General features: G+C 38.0%; 2 protein-coding genes across 4 annotated transcripts; both read left to right on the forward strand.

The window, feature by feature from the left end:
- Positions 1-5,422: 5,422 nt before the first annotated feature.
- On the forward strand, positions 5,423-8,771 carry LOC103934272 (protein REVEILLE 8). Of its 3 annotated transcripts, none has more exons than XM_048576991.1 (8): positions 5,423-5,722; positions 6,173-6,230; positions 6,334-6,457; positions 6,552-6,710; positions 6,816-6,923; positions 7,027-7,089; positions 7,478-7,537; positions 8,160-8,771. In XM_048576991.1, exons 1-7 carry the CDS (start codon positions 5,559-5,561, stop codon positions 7,528-7,530), a joined length of 729 nt encoding a protein of 242 aa, XP_048432948.1. In that variant the 5' UTR covers positions 5,423-5,558; the 3' UTR covers positions 7,531-7,537; positions 8,160-8,771. The 3 variants fall into 3 exon arrangements, with proteins under 3 accessions (XP_048432948.1, XP_048432946.1, XP_048432947.1); XM_048576989.1 differs by having other exon boundaries at positions 5,426-5,722; positions 7,027-7,136; XM_048576990.1 differs by lacking the exon at positions 6,816-6,923 and having other exon boundaries at positions 5,433-5,722; positions 7,027-7,136.
- Positions 8,772-9,999: 1,228 nt separating this feature from the next.
- LOC103934283 (60S ribosomal protein L4) lies at positions 10,000-12,376 on the forward strand. The gene is made up of 2 exons (XM_009344040.3): positions 10,000-11,124; positions 12,029-12,376. Exons 1-2 carry the CDS (start codon positions 10,015-10,017, stop codon positions 12,140-12,142), a joined length of 1,224 nt encoding a protein of 407 aa, XP_009342315.2. The 5' UTR covers positions 10,000-10,014; the 3' UTR covers positions 12,143-12,376.
- The last annotated feature ends 1,550 nt before the right edge of the window (positions 12,377-13,926 follow it).

The raw sequence follows: 13,926 nt of genomic DNA on the forward strand, positions 1-13,926 counted from the left end.
ACCAAAATGTATGTACCTAAATGTATTTACCGAAATATAATATATTGAATTAATGTACCTAAAAGTCAATACTCAAATGTGTGTACCAAAGTGTAAGTAACGAAATGCATTATATTGAATCAATGTAACTACATGTTTGTACCGAGGGATATACCAAAATATTCAAATATATTAATGTACATAAATGAAGAACATACAAAATTTTTATTGGAATATATATTATAAAAAAAATTAGTTGCCTAAATGTAGACATTAAAATATATTATGATGAATGAAATAAAAATTAAATTTAAATGTCATTAATTAAAATAAAAATAAAAAGATAAATAAGACAACAAAATATAACTAATAAATGATATGATTAAATGTGCTAGGGACTAAAATTGGATTTTAATCTTACACATGGTTATAATATAAAACTCATATTTTTTTAAGGATTAAAATGAAGTTTTCCATAAATTTAACTTGACTAAGTTGGTTAGAACAATGTACTGAACTGCTCTGCGCTCAAGTTTGATTTTTTTTTTTTTTTTTTGGTAGCAAAGATAAACTTAATGTAGAACATCGCTTGTAAATATAATAAAAAAATCGAAGACTCCAATAATTTTTTTTTTTCCCAAAGCTCACCTTTTTTCTTACGTACATGTTAAAACTCACCATAGTTCCTTGTTCACACAACTTTGAACCTACAAGGCTATAACTAATAAACTCAGCAACCAAACTGAAAATGGCATACAAAAAAAAATTGGGTAAAATTACACAGAACTACCTCAACTATTGGTCATGAACAGTTTCATACCTCATCTTTAAAAAGTTTCAATGTCATACCTCATCTACGAATTTGTTACAATTTCATACCTTATGTTAGTTGTCTGTCAATTCCTCCGTTAAATGCTGACGTGGCACACTTTCTATTAAAAAAATAAAAAAATATTATTAAAAACTAAAAAAAATCATTTAATATTTTTTAAATATTAATATATATATATATATATAAAATAAAAAATTAAAAAAAAAAAACCCACCCATATTCGTCTTCTCCCCCCCCTTCTTCCCCCACCCCTGTAACCCAGAAAGAAAAAAGAAGAAGAAGAAGAAAAAAAAAAAAAAAAAAAAAACCCATCTTTATCTTCCCCGACCCCCCCTTCCCTGCAACCCACCCCTTTCTACCCCTTCCCGTCTTCCCCTTCCCTCCTCCTCCACACCCACCATACCCTCTTCCCTCCTCTACATACCCCACTCCTTAAATCCACACTCATTCCCCCCTCCCCTAATTTTCTCCGTGCCCAATTTCTCCACCCGTGGAATCGGCGAAAGACGGGATTGGGGAAGATGAAGATGTTTTTTTTTTCCCGTGTTGTAGGTAGTGGGTGCGGAGGAAGAGGGAAGGGGAAGACAGGAGGAGGAAGAAATAGGTGGGTTGCGGGGAAAGGGGGGGGTCAGGGAAGATGAAGATAGGGTTTTTTTTTTTTCTTTCTCTTCTTCTTCTTCTTTCTTTCTAGGTTGCAGGGGGTGGGGGAGAAGGGGGTTGGGCGCCGGGCAGGGGGGGAGGCAGGGGAAGACGAACATGGGGTGGGTTTTTTTTAAATTTTAAATTTTTAATAACTTTTCATTAATTAATTATTATTTTAATAATTAAAAATATTAAATGATTTTTTTTTAGTTTTTAATAATATTTTATTAGTTTTTTAACAGAAAGTGTGTCATGTCACAAGCCGCATAGCATTTAACGGAGGAATTGACAGACAACTAACGGAAGGTATGACATTGTAACAAATTCGAAGATACGGTATGACATTGAAACTTTTTAAAGACTAGGTATGAAACTGTTAATGACCCAATAGTTGAGGTAATTCTGTGTAATTTACCCAAAAAAAATTCAAAAACTTCGGTTAACTAAAAAATCAAACCGATATTGAACCAAAATTTTCGATAAAACAAAAAAAAAAAGAAAAAGAATTTGTTTCGGTTTGTTAAACCAAAAAATTGGATTGAGCTAACAAAATTTAAAAGTAAACCGAAAAGTTTGATAATTTTCGATTTTGATGTTTTCGATTCAGAAAGTACCAATCCTAATAGAAAACTTACACATGATATTGATAGAGGCGTGACAACACCAGTGCTATATACTTGTCCACACAGTAAAACTTCTATCTATGAGATTGTGACGAGGGAAAAGCAAAGATAAGGGACAATTATTATTAGGTAAATGTTTGAGAGATTATATTTTTGTACTACATTAGTGTTTTATTTGATTTGGCAAATAATGTGTGCATGTCACATTAATTAATGAATATATCTAATTAGATGTTGGTTGACACACCCTGATCCAAAAATTGGGGCATGCTGGCCGTTACATGAGGGTGATGTAGCCAAGTGCGCAATGCGGAAGTAAAAGAGTGAAAATACGAGAAAAATAAAGTCAACAACATAATTTACAATAAAAAGATCAGTGAGTACTAGTAACAAACGTAGAAGGAAAAAGGCAAAGTAGAAGTTTAAGTATCCTAGGTGCAGTCTATAATAAACAAACACTACACAAGTGAACTAGAAAATCCTACATGGAGGGTGCTATGTCAAAATGCCTCGATGCCTCTGTCGTCACCCACGTCCTTGTTACCTAAAACCTGGAGGGGCGCAAAACAGAAAACGTGAGTGGGCAAAAACAAAGTTTGTTTTTCAAACCATTTCAATATCAAGTAATAACCCCTCTTTGTAATACCCGTATACTTTCCAAAAAATATTATACATACTCGTATATCAAATCATGCTAAAACGATAAAGCTCAATTATGCCATGCTAGAATATGCCGTGTCAGAATATCCAAACAAATAGTATAAGCATCAAACAGGTGAGATAAAACAAATCATAATATGCTAGTAATATTAGTACGTCAGTTGGAGTCACCTAAAGTGACCTGTATGGTTGAAACTATAGTTCCTCAACCACTATCCTGCACACAAGTCGGAACCACCTAAAGTGGTCTGTGCGACAGGCTGGTGTATCTATGTACGCTCAGTGCTACGATCACGTGAAGGCTAGGCCCTATTATGGCGGAGCACAATCATTGAGGTGCAGGAATATAAGCTATAACTCAAACTCATCAACACCTCATCTATCACTATCAAACATACTCACTTGACTTACCTGAGCGTCCATAGCGCCAAAGCATAACCATCACAATCACAATAATAATATCGACGATATTCGACATGCATTTCAATTATAAAACCATTAAAACGTAATTTCTGGAAAGATACCAATCAATATCGGGGCTTACAATTCTTCTACATATCAGTGAGTGGGCTTATATATATATATATGGCTGCGCATGTCTTTCGGATAGTCCTCACCTATATGCGAAACAACTATAACTTCTCATACATTGCTCAAATGAGCTGTTTGAATATACCAACAGGCTCTACTCAACCTCACGAACATCCCCATTTTTTAAAATCATTTTTTGACCTCCCACGCGCCACCATGCACCAGCCAAGGCACGGCCAGACGTGCCGGTCACGCGCGGGCACATGCCTGGCATGTGTGTGAAAACCCTAACGACGTTAGGGAATATTCCGTTAAAACCCTAACAGAAGTTAACACCTATTACCTGACGCCGTTAGAATATTCCATTAACTCTAACAAAATATTCGCCTCCTTCTCTGGTGAACCTCGCCAGTCGCCGCCGTCTGCAACTCAAAATTTTGCTGGTTTCTAGAAAAACTTCAAACCTTAATATCTTCTTCATTTCTTAACCAAATTCCATGAAATTTGTACCAAAATGAAGCTTACAACGAGTTTAACAAAACCTTACCACTTTGGGGGACCTAAAACCAACGGAATCTCATTGGAGAAACCTCGATAATCCAGCCAAACATGCAACTTGACGAACTTGAGCTTCCCGACGTCCAAAACACTTCAAAATTACTCCCTAAGCTTCGTGAAGACGTCCTAAAGCTTCCTAGAACCTTAAAAACTTCTAAAAGCCTCACGATCACGTGTGCATGAACAGTGCACCAAATCGGGGTTCCATGGTTCTCGGGTTTTCGAAGGTTTCACGTCGATTTAAGAGTATGGATGAGCTCTTGAGCTCACAAAGAACAAAAAAGTAATCTCCTCGATGTCGATTCGTGAAAGATGAAGGTAGTTTGAAGAGCGACCATACCACTTATACGGACAACGGATGAAATCCCAAAGAAGAGGAGAGAGAGTCACAGGAAAGAATGAGATGGGTGTGTGTGAGTGTGTGGTCCAGATGGCAACCCACCAACCAAAAACAAAACAAACCAAACACCCTACAACACTAATTAACGTCCAGGGGTAAAATCGTTATTTCACACCTACAATACAAATGATTCGGGACGGGCTGTCACATTGGTTGTATGTATTATTTGTCACATAAGATGGTACACTAATGTAGTTTAAAAATATGAACTCCTCAACATTATTTTATTATTATTATTATTATTATTATTATTATTATTATTATTATTGCCAAAGATGAGGTACCCCACACCTCGAAGAATATGACTAATCTATGGTAGGGCCAAGAAGGCTCTAAGACATTTTAGCCCACCTCCCGCCATAGCCAAATGATAAGAGCAACTCCAGCGTTGCAAAGGCCCCCCTAGGGCAACTCACTATTGAATCCTCCCAGTGAACAGTAACTGCTTTTTACATCTCTACCTCTAAACTAAATAGCTATGGCAATAGACAATTAAATATTAGTATTTTTATTTTATAAAATAATAAAAATTAATTTTATTTCAAATTTCGGATATGATTTTTAATCGGTCTCGTTGTACCACGTTCCATTAAATAAGAAATTACAATCCAAAGTATTTGAGAAAATCTAAAATTATGGTGTAAGGTGAATGATAATGATAAGATATTTATAGAAAAATTAATTCTTTTTTTTTTTAAATTTTTAAAAAAAAATTCGGATTTTTTTTATAAATTGTTTATATTTTAAAAAAAAAAATTGATTTTTTACATTTTTTATTAATTTTATAATATAGCTGACGTCAGCCTTGCATCATGTGGCCTCAGGCTCTTGTGCCATCAATTCGAGTCGGCCCTCTCACTCGGGCCTCCCCCGAGCACCATTACCCGCATAGGCTGGAGCAGATTACTGAGGCAATTGGGTCATTTCCATCGCCAGTCAATCGGGTTCCAGCTCTTGCTTGAGTTGCTCTAAACGTCCAAAGCCCTCTCGTTACAGTCAAATTGTACACTTCATTCCAAAGCTTTTAACTGTATTTTTGCCAGCTTTGTACTTTAAAGTTTAAACCCAATACCAAAAAAAATAAACCTGACTGGAAATTCTACGATAATTCTAGTGGGACCTTGCCGTTGTTACGCGGGGCGATTAATTGAGTGGGGGAAGAAGATTGGTGGCCAAATAATTGGGCGGCCTCAATCCACTCACACGCCACCACCTCGAATTTTGGAACACACACTCCCTCAGACCCCCGCGCGCCACACACGTACTCCTTTTTCTCTCTCTCTCTGTTTCACATTCATTCATTCAGTGAGGCTTTCATGCTTTGAGAAGCCACATGAACTCCACTGACGCCAACAGCCACCAATCATCAATGGGTACGGCGTCGACGCCGTCCTCAGACGGGTCAGGGAAGAAGGTCCGGAAGCCATACACCATCACCAAGTCCAGAGAAAGCTGGACCGACGAGGAGCACGACAAGTTCCTTGAAGCTCTTCAACTGTCAGTTCTTCATCTCCCTTTCCTCTTTCCTTCATCACCTTCAAATATTCATTTCTGTTTCATTTTTTTTATTTACAAACGATAAGATAATCTACACTGAAATTCATTTAAACTACGGGAGGGCGAGGGTTTGAACCCGTATGCACTGGGTTGAAGAGGAAAGCCCTACCAGGCAACGCACCACTTGGCTATTCTGTTAGTTTAATTGATTGCTTAGTGGGGTTTAGTTTAATTGCTTTTCGTGTAGCTTTGTTTGGGTTCTGTTTTAATTTTTTTTTTTTTTTTTTTTTTTTTTTTTGGGGTTATGGGTTTTATTTTGAATTCGTCAAATTTTGGAACCTTAATACTCTTTTGCTCCAATTTAGTTCTCACTTTACTGTTCATAATTATTATAACTGATTAACTGTAGATTTTGATGTTAGTAGTTATTGAAGCTTTGTGGATTTTCAGGTTTGATCGAGACTGGAAGAAAATCGAAGATTTTGTGGGTTCGAAAACCGTTATTCAGGTTTGAAGCAAAGTATTTTTCTGCTCTGTGGATCGAAATTGGTTAGATTTTGGAGGGATTTTTTAAGATTTTGGTGGGTTTTTGAAGAATTGAGGTTTTGCAGATTCGAAGTCATGCCCAGAAGTACTTCTTGAAAGTTCAAAGGAGCGAGACAACAGCACACGTGCCTCCTCCGCGGCCAAAGCGCAAGGCTGCTTATCCTTACCCGCAGAAGGCCTCAAAAAATGGTTCTCCATTGTTGAAGATTGTGTCTTTCTAAAGCTTAAACCTTAATTGTTGTCATCCTTTTTTGTTTTAATTGTTCAATATCGGAATTTGCAGTTTTACTTCCGTTGCACGCATCCGTTGCTTATCCTTCTTCAATGAATGCCATTTCATCTACGTATTCTCCTTGGGATGAAAATTCCATTTTGATAAACCCTCCATCGGACCAAATTCTGTTGTCACAAGAAGAATTTACTAATCTTCACGGACCTGAAGGTAGACATTCTCTTTTTCTAGTTGTTTCCTTGATATGCTTATGGTAGAATAGTTTTGTCGAGAACTTTCCAGCGCTTGTTATGGGGTACGACGTTACTGATTCAGCTGATATTGGATCAAAGGGGTTATCAAGGATTAACACATGCAGTCTTAATGGCCCCCTGCCAAGTTCCGAGATACCGAATCAAGGGAAACAAGCTCTTGGGCGTCATGGTGATCATCAGATCGTAACTGCTGACTATATCCATCATCGACTTTGAATTTAAAGAAAATTGATGGTGGGATATTTATCATATATGTATATACTATTTTGCAGGTCTTCCTGATTTTTCCCAAGTTTATGGCTTCATCGGGAGTGTTTTTGATCCAGACACAAAAGGTCACGCTCAGAAACTCAGGGAAATGGATCCCATTAATTTAGAAACTGTGAGTTGAATGAAATTACATTACTTTTAACAATTTGTTTCTTGATAGTTTCTAAGATTAACAAATAACAAGTGACGTGGGATGAGAATAGTTATTACGAATCAATGTGAAATAAGATCAACAAGTAACAGCGGGACTATCATGTGAAAGCCTATCCCTATTAGCCAACAAATTTACCATTCCAGAATAATAGTATCTGGCAGTGTTATCTGAAAGTTTTCATACAGACAAACACAAAACCGTACACTCAGGAGAAGGCATGGAGGGGTTTATATTTCCTGACTCTTACGTAAACAGCGAGAAGAGATGTGCCTGTTGTTAAATATTTGTTGTTTCTGCAGGTTCTGTTGTTAACGAGGAATCTCATCATCAACTTGTCCAGTCCGGGCTTTGAGCCAATGGTAATTCTTACTATTTCATTAGGCATATGTTTCTATTGTTTCTCAGTTATCCTTGTCAATCCCAAATGCCCTTCTAGATTTGAGTATAAAAAGCAATGTGGTTATTGTTTTTCTTTCACAAAAATTACCCATTTTGCTAGCTATGTTTACATTATGCCAAGAAAAAAAAAAATCCAGTTTTGCTAGTTTACGCATTTGCTAGCCCTTGGATTGCTGATGTATTCTCGTTTTTCAACAGAGTTTCGATCTCCCTGAACTGAATATCTTTTCTTGCGGATTTTAAATTTGTTATGAGAATCAAATACTGCTGCTATCAGTGATGAGTCTAATGATCTTAACTATAAATTTCACATGCTATCTTAGAGAAAAACGTCGTGTAAAATAAAGAGATGGGTGACTAAGATGACTCCGAAAATGCTCAAATTAGAAGTTTCAATAAAACTTTACATGCATGACCAAAAAATAAAACTTTTCGTGAGCTGTTTCTTTCTGAGAAATCTTCAAAATCTTGAGAGTTCCATTAACTCTTAATGAGCCTAGCAGCATCCGCTCTTAATTAGTCTTTTTAAAACTTGTGATTTTCTTTTATCTTGACTATTAAATCCCGTTTATTTTTGTTCAGAGGAAGGTCCTGGTATCATATGATGTCAATACGAAAACAGTAGATGCAGGAATTGTCCCCACGAAGCTGAGTAACGGTCTGTCATGTTGAACTTCTTCGTACTTACACCCGCTGACTGGTGTGTGTTTTGGAGCAAAACTGTAGTGTTTCAAGAACAGCAAATGCCAACTCCGACGTTAGGAATGTAGTTCTGCAGCCACAATGCCAACAGCGTTACAGGATGCTGAATGGAAGAAACATTTGAATTGGTTTTCAAGCTGCGCAAAGGATCTAAATTGTCTGGTGGCCTCAATGGATGATTTATTCGTAACCCGGATTTTGTCCAGACCTTCCAGACAAGTATATGTACATCCTGTAACATTTGCTTAGTTTAGTTTTCTCCTCCTTCTTTCTCTCTTTTATTAACATTTTCTGTTAAGGAAACAAATTTAGGTTTGCATCTTGTGCCACCAAACAAATCTAACTACCAGAACGGAGAATTCGAATTCTTATAGCAAACCTAGAAAAAATGTCTTGAGCTGTATTTCGTATAGGTTACTTCCTGCACTTCATGTAATTGTCAATTTGGGGTTAGTTGTATCAAAGTTACAAGGGAAAGGCTTTTTTCTGCGATTGTTATGAGTGAATTGATGAGTAAAGTCTGTGTGTATACGTGAAAGGTTCTTCTTTTTTTCTTTTCTTTTTTTCCTGAATAACATAACATTGACAGTTCAGTAACAAAAAGAAAAAATGTTAGAATCTACGCAACTAACTCAAAATCAATCAGCAATAAATAGAGACGTCGAAAATCAATGAACTCGGGCATACAATTTTACCAATTGCAAATTGAGGAGAGTTATTAGTTACAAAATTAACTTGCACTGTTGCATTATTACTACCATGATCTTCGTTTACCATTTTACTTCATCACCATCTATTTAAAAATTATACTTTTATATCACTATAAAAAGCTTGTAGCTTCGTTGGTTAATAGTATTATCATTTTGACGTGAGATCATTGATCTTCTCCAACATCTCATTCTCTTCAAAAAGTAGTTTCAAAATTAAGAATGTCTTTGGTCAACCATTTCAATATTAAGAACTCATCATCAAATATTGGGGCTAATTTCTCATTTTATATTTCAAAATGTGTTTTGTTCCATCGTAGATTCGTAGTGACACACGCCCCACAAACATTACGAGGCCCAACTGCTCCAGCCTACCTTATCTGGCCCAATATATTAGATATGCTATATCTTTTAAAAATAAAAATTGCCATTTTTTTTTTAAATTTTTTGAGAATACTGTTGACTTTTAGGATTTGATTATTCACGAGAAAAGATTTGTTTAATACAATTACAATTTGATCGTCAGGATAATAATTATGTTAACACATATAAATAATAAAGTTAAATTCTGAATATTATAGCATTTCACAAAATAAATGAATACAGAACTAAATGAATGTAAGAAATAAAGAAGTTTTAACGAAAAGTTCACGGTACTGTTTACTTTAATAAAAAATCATATTTTTACACTAAAAGTCAATCATGATACTATTCATTTTACTTTTTATTTTATCCTTATCATTAAAATTTAAAGGCTTTCAATCATTTTCATTAATTTTCTTACGAAATAATTCATTGACCCAAAAACATGTAAGAAATTCATATTACCTTCATTTGGTAACTTGTTTTCGAAATTAGCAAAATAATAGGACAAAATAGAAATAAAAGAAAATGGAGCAAGTCGAACCCTGAAAAAACCCTAGGGCCCAAACATTGTAGGTATAAAAATCCGCTTTAATCTCATTTCTCACAACCCTAAACCCTCGTATCGCGTCTCCCTCTCTCACACTCCACCCACTATCTCAGAAATGGCCGCCGCCGCAGCTGTTCGTCCCCTCGTCACCGTCCAAACCCTAGATGGCGACATGGCCACCGATCAGCCCCAGACCGTCGCCTTTCCCGACGTCATGAAGGCGTCCATCCGCCCGGACGTTGTCACCTTCGTCCACTCTCAAATGTCGAACAACAGCCGCCAGCCCTACGCGGTTTCCAAGAAGGCAGGTCACCAGACCTCCGCCGAGTCCTGGGGAACAGGACGCGCCGTCTCGCGTATCCCCCGTGTTCCCGGAGGCGGGACACACCGCGCCGGGCAGGGAGCCTTCGGAAACATGTGCCGTGGCGGGCGCATGTTCGCTCCCACCAAGATCTGGCGCCGCTGGCACCGGAGGATCAACGTGAACCAGAAGCGGTACGCCATCGTTTCGGCGATTGCGGCTTCTGCCGTTCCCTCTCTGGTCATGGCCCGCGGTCACAAAATCGAGACCGTTCCTGAGCTTCCTCTTGTCGTCAGCGACTCAGCTGAGGGCGTGGAGAAGACCTCGGCGGCTCTGAAGCTTCTGAAGCAGATCGGGGCTTACGCCGACGCCGAGAAGGCGAAGGACAGCCACGCGATTCGCCCCGGAAAGGGTAAGATGAGGAACAGGAGGTACATCAACCGCAAAGGACCTCTCATTGTTTACGGAACTGAAGGAGCTAAGCTGGTGAAGGCCTTCAGGAACCTTCCCGGGGTCGAGATTATCAATGTGGAGAGGCTCAACCTGCTGAAGCTCGCTCCTGGTGGGCATTTGGGTCGGTTTGTGATCTGGACCAAGTCTGCTTTCGAGAAGCTCGACTCAATTTACGGGTCGTTTGACAAGCCCTCGGAGAAGAAGAAGGGATATGTGCTGCCGAGGTCGAAGATGGTCAATGCTGACTTGGCGAGGATCATCAACTCTGATGAAGTTCAATCTGTTGTCAGGCCAATCAAGAAGGATGCCAAGAGAGCTCCAATGAAGAAAAACCCTCTCAAAAATCTCAACACACTGCTCAAGTTGAACCCCTATGCTAAGACAGCGAGGAGAATGTCACTTTTGGCTGAGGAGCAGCGCGTGAAGGCCAAGAAGGAGAAGCTTGACAAGAAGAGAAAGCCCATTACCAAGGTAATCGATCCCGCTTGTTTCTATTTGAATTGTTTTTTTATGATACGTTAGTTGTTAGTTTTAAAATATGATTGTTCGTTTTGCTGCTAGGATAATACAACATGATTAGATTGAAATATGCAATATGATATACTAGTTGAAAACTATGAAATAAGATTGATTGTTTCACAGTGTGTTTTGTGTTTTAGAGTATTTTACAGGACGATATGATCACGAAATGATGTGCTTGCATTAGTAATTTGTTATTATTTGGTATCTAATCATACTTGCAAAGTGCTAATGCTAAGAAGCTAATTATACTCTAAATAGTACATGTAATTGTGTTGCAAAGATGTTTAAGTAACCCGCCTCCGTGCGGTGAGTGGGTCTGAGTGGTGTGACTTTATAGTAAATGATGCCCCATTTTATAGGATTCTCTTTATTAGGTGAAGGTGAAGAGCTGTTGCTTGCATTCATATCAAAGCTGTAGTAAATCATAGAATAAACCAAGATCAAAGCTGTAGTAAATGATCAAATTGTTTTGGTAAACCAAGATCCTAGGGCATTTCATTGGGGAAGTAGATAGTTGTTTCAATACTTTGAGCAGGTGAAAGTGAAACATTCAGTATGGCAAAAAAATTGATCTTACATGTTTCCAATATCCGTTATTTCTTGGTTCAGATTATTTCGGACAAGGGAAATGCATATCTAATATTTTTTTGTTTGTGTCGCTCTTATGTAAATCCTATTTCGGAAAAGCAACGCTTGTTCATGTGTAGTTACATATACCATTCTCTATCTTGCTTAATCATGTATACTAATGTCCAATATCTGTTTATCTTGCCTAATACTTGTTCGAGTCTTGGTTACTTCTATATGATTGTGGGCGTGTGCTGATTTACTTGTTGAATTTTCTTTTATCCAGGAGGAAGCTACCGCCATCAAGGCAGCTGGAAAGGCTTGGTACAAAACTATGATCTCTGACAGCGATTACACAGAGTTCGACAACTTCACAAAGTGGCTCGGTGTAGCCCAGTGATTTAGTTTATTGCTTTAAAATTCTACAAGACATTGCCTTTGTTAGTCTATTTTGTTGTGGTGTTTATCTGTGTCTTTTGTTTACTTATGAGTCATGAATGGTAAGTTGCACGGAAATGAATTTAACAAGCAAGTTTCAAGGTGTTTTTCCTCCGTTTGATCTGGTTGGAGATTTTGTATAACGGGCACTGGATTCATATTTGTAGCTTAGTTTATCAATCTAGTTTCGTTCGTGTTTGAATTCCTTCGATTTTATACATGCAGCATGGGGCTGTGTAATAGTTTGGTTATTTTTTCTTTGTCGTTGTCAAACGATGATGCATTTCTCTGATCATGTTAGGGCTCATTTGTTTATATTGCTGCTTGTTATGATTTGGTAAATTCTTTTGCATCATCATGTTATGATTTTCAGAGGCATATGTGTTTTGTTTTGTGAACCAGTTGTTTCTTGGTTGGTTTCGTGACTGCTGCTTTAGCTGATTTGCTCCGGTCTCGGTTTTTCTTTGGGTCGAAAGATAGGGTAAAAATTCGAAGAGAATCGTACCCTTTCTACGACTGCCTTCCTTCCACGTGAGAACTTATCCGACTCAGGTTGTGAATTTAGCTGCCAAATAGCAAAAATAGTACTCAAGGTGGAAAAATTAGATTCAACTAGGGATGGGAAAATGGGTAGAGAAACTGCGGGTCGGGCTGGGTAGACAAGGTTCGGAGCAGGTCCAATATTTTTAGAGGATAAGGGGGCTGGGGCGTGCGTAATGTAAAGGCGGGCTGAGTCCTATTATTTAGGATAACGGGGCCTCGTACCGGCCCGTTCTAGATATAATGGATGGACTCTTCTGCTGCTCCATCTCTCTTTAGAATCCAGAGCCTCCAAACCATCCACTCCTGTCATATCCTCCTTGACGACATCAACCTTTGCGACTTCGACTCCAACTTCGACTCCGTACTCGCTCTTCTCATCGTCGTGTCGACCACCACGCCTACACCACCTATCTCTTCTCGACAAATCATTGCTGTCGCGACCACCAACAACACATGATCGTCGTCAAGAACACTGCCAACAACCATCGTCCTACTAACATTTAGGAAATTATGAATTAGGGTTTTTTATTTATGTGAATTTCTGGTTTAGGGATTTAGGGGTTTTTTTTTTGGATTTGTAGATTCTGTTCTGGGTTCTCAACCTCTCTGTCCCGATTCTGACCACCACTACATTATCCTCTCAATCCGACAGGTTCTCTTCGACGACGAACGCACTTGCAGCTGCGCCACCCTGAAGTCGCTCAAATCTCGCAATTTGTTACTTCGTGCGTCCATCGGCGTTTACCTCTTATTCTCCTCTTGTAAGTCCTCCGGTGCCACCTTCTTCTTTTCCTCTTTCTGCTGCTTCAAATTTCAGTACTCCACCGACCTCTGACCTTGCCACCTCCCAGGCTCCTACTTCTCTTCTTCTCAGCGTCTAAACTCAGTTTTATCTGAATTCGAATTTGGGGATTTAGGAATTAGGGATTCAGTTAATTTGCTTGAAAAATTCATCAAAATTGTTGGGGATTTAGCTTAATTAGGGATTCTATTTTATTTTATTTTATTTTTTGATGAATTCGAAATTGTATTTGAAGATTTTTTTTTTAATTATATATATATTTATTAATTTGTTCTAACTGGGGATTTAGGTTGGGGCGTGAGAGATGCTTGAAAATTGTTGGATTTTTTCTGGGAAGAAGATTGTGTGCATATGTATATACCTTATCGAATTGCAGAAAAGCTTGACAGATTTTGAAGAAA

Source organism: the organism of the source record quoted next, unplaced genomic scaffold (assembly GCF_019419815.1).
Source record: "Pyrus x bretschneideri cultivar Hongxiangsu unplaced genomic scaffold, Pyrus_bretschneideri_v1 Contig94, whole genome shotgun sequence".
Classification (NCBI taxonomy): domain Eukaryota; kingdom Viridiplantae; phylum Streptophyta; class Magnoliopsida; order Rosales; family Rosaceae; genus Pyrus; species Pyrus x bretschneideri.

Coding starts and splice junctions, on each gene's coding strand:
- LOC103934283 (XM_009344040.3), top strand. CDS start 10,015: ATGGCCGCCGCCGCAGCTGTTCGTCCCCTCGTCACCGTCCAAACCCTA. Junction 11,125..12,028: donor AGAGAAAGCCCATTACCAAG/GTAATCGATCCC, acceptor TCTTTTATCCAG/GAGGAAGCTACCGCCATCAA.
- LOC103934272 (XM_048576989.1), top strand. CDS start 5,559: ATGAACTCCACTGACGCCAACAGCCACCAATCATCAATGGGTACGGCG. Junction 6,231..6,333: donor GTTCGAAAACCGTTATTCAG/GTTTGAAGCAAA, acceptor GAGGTTTTGCAG/ATTCGAAGTCATGCCCAGAA. Junction 7,137..7,477: donor ATCCCATTAATTTAGAAACT/GTGAGTTGAATG, acceptor TTGTTTCTGCAG/GTTCTGTTGTTAACGAGGAA.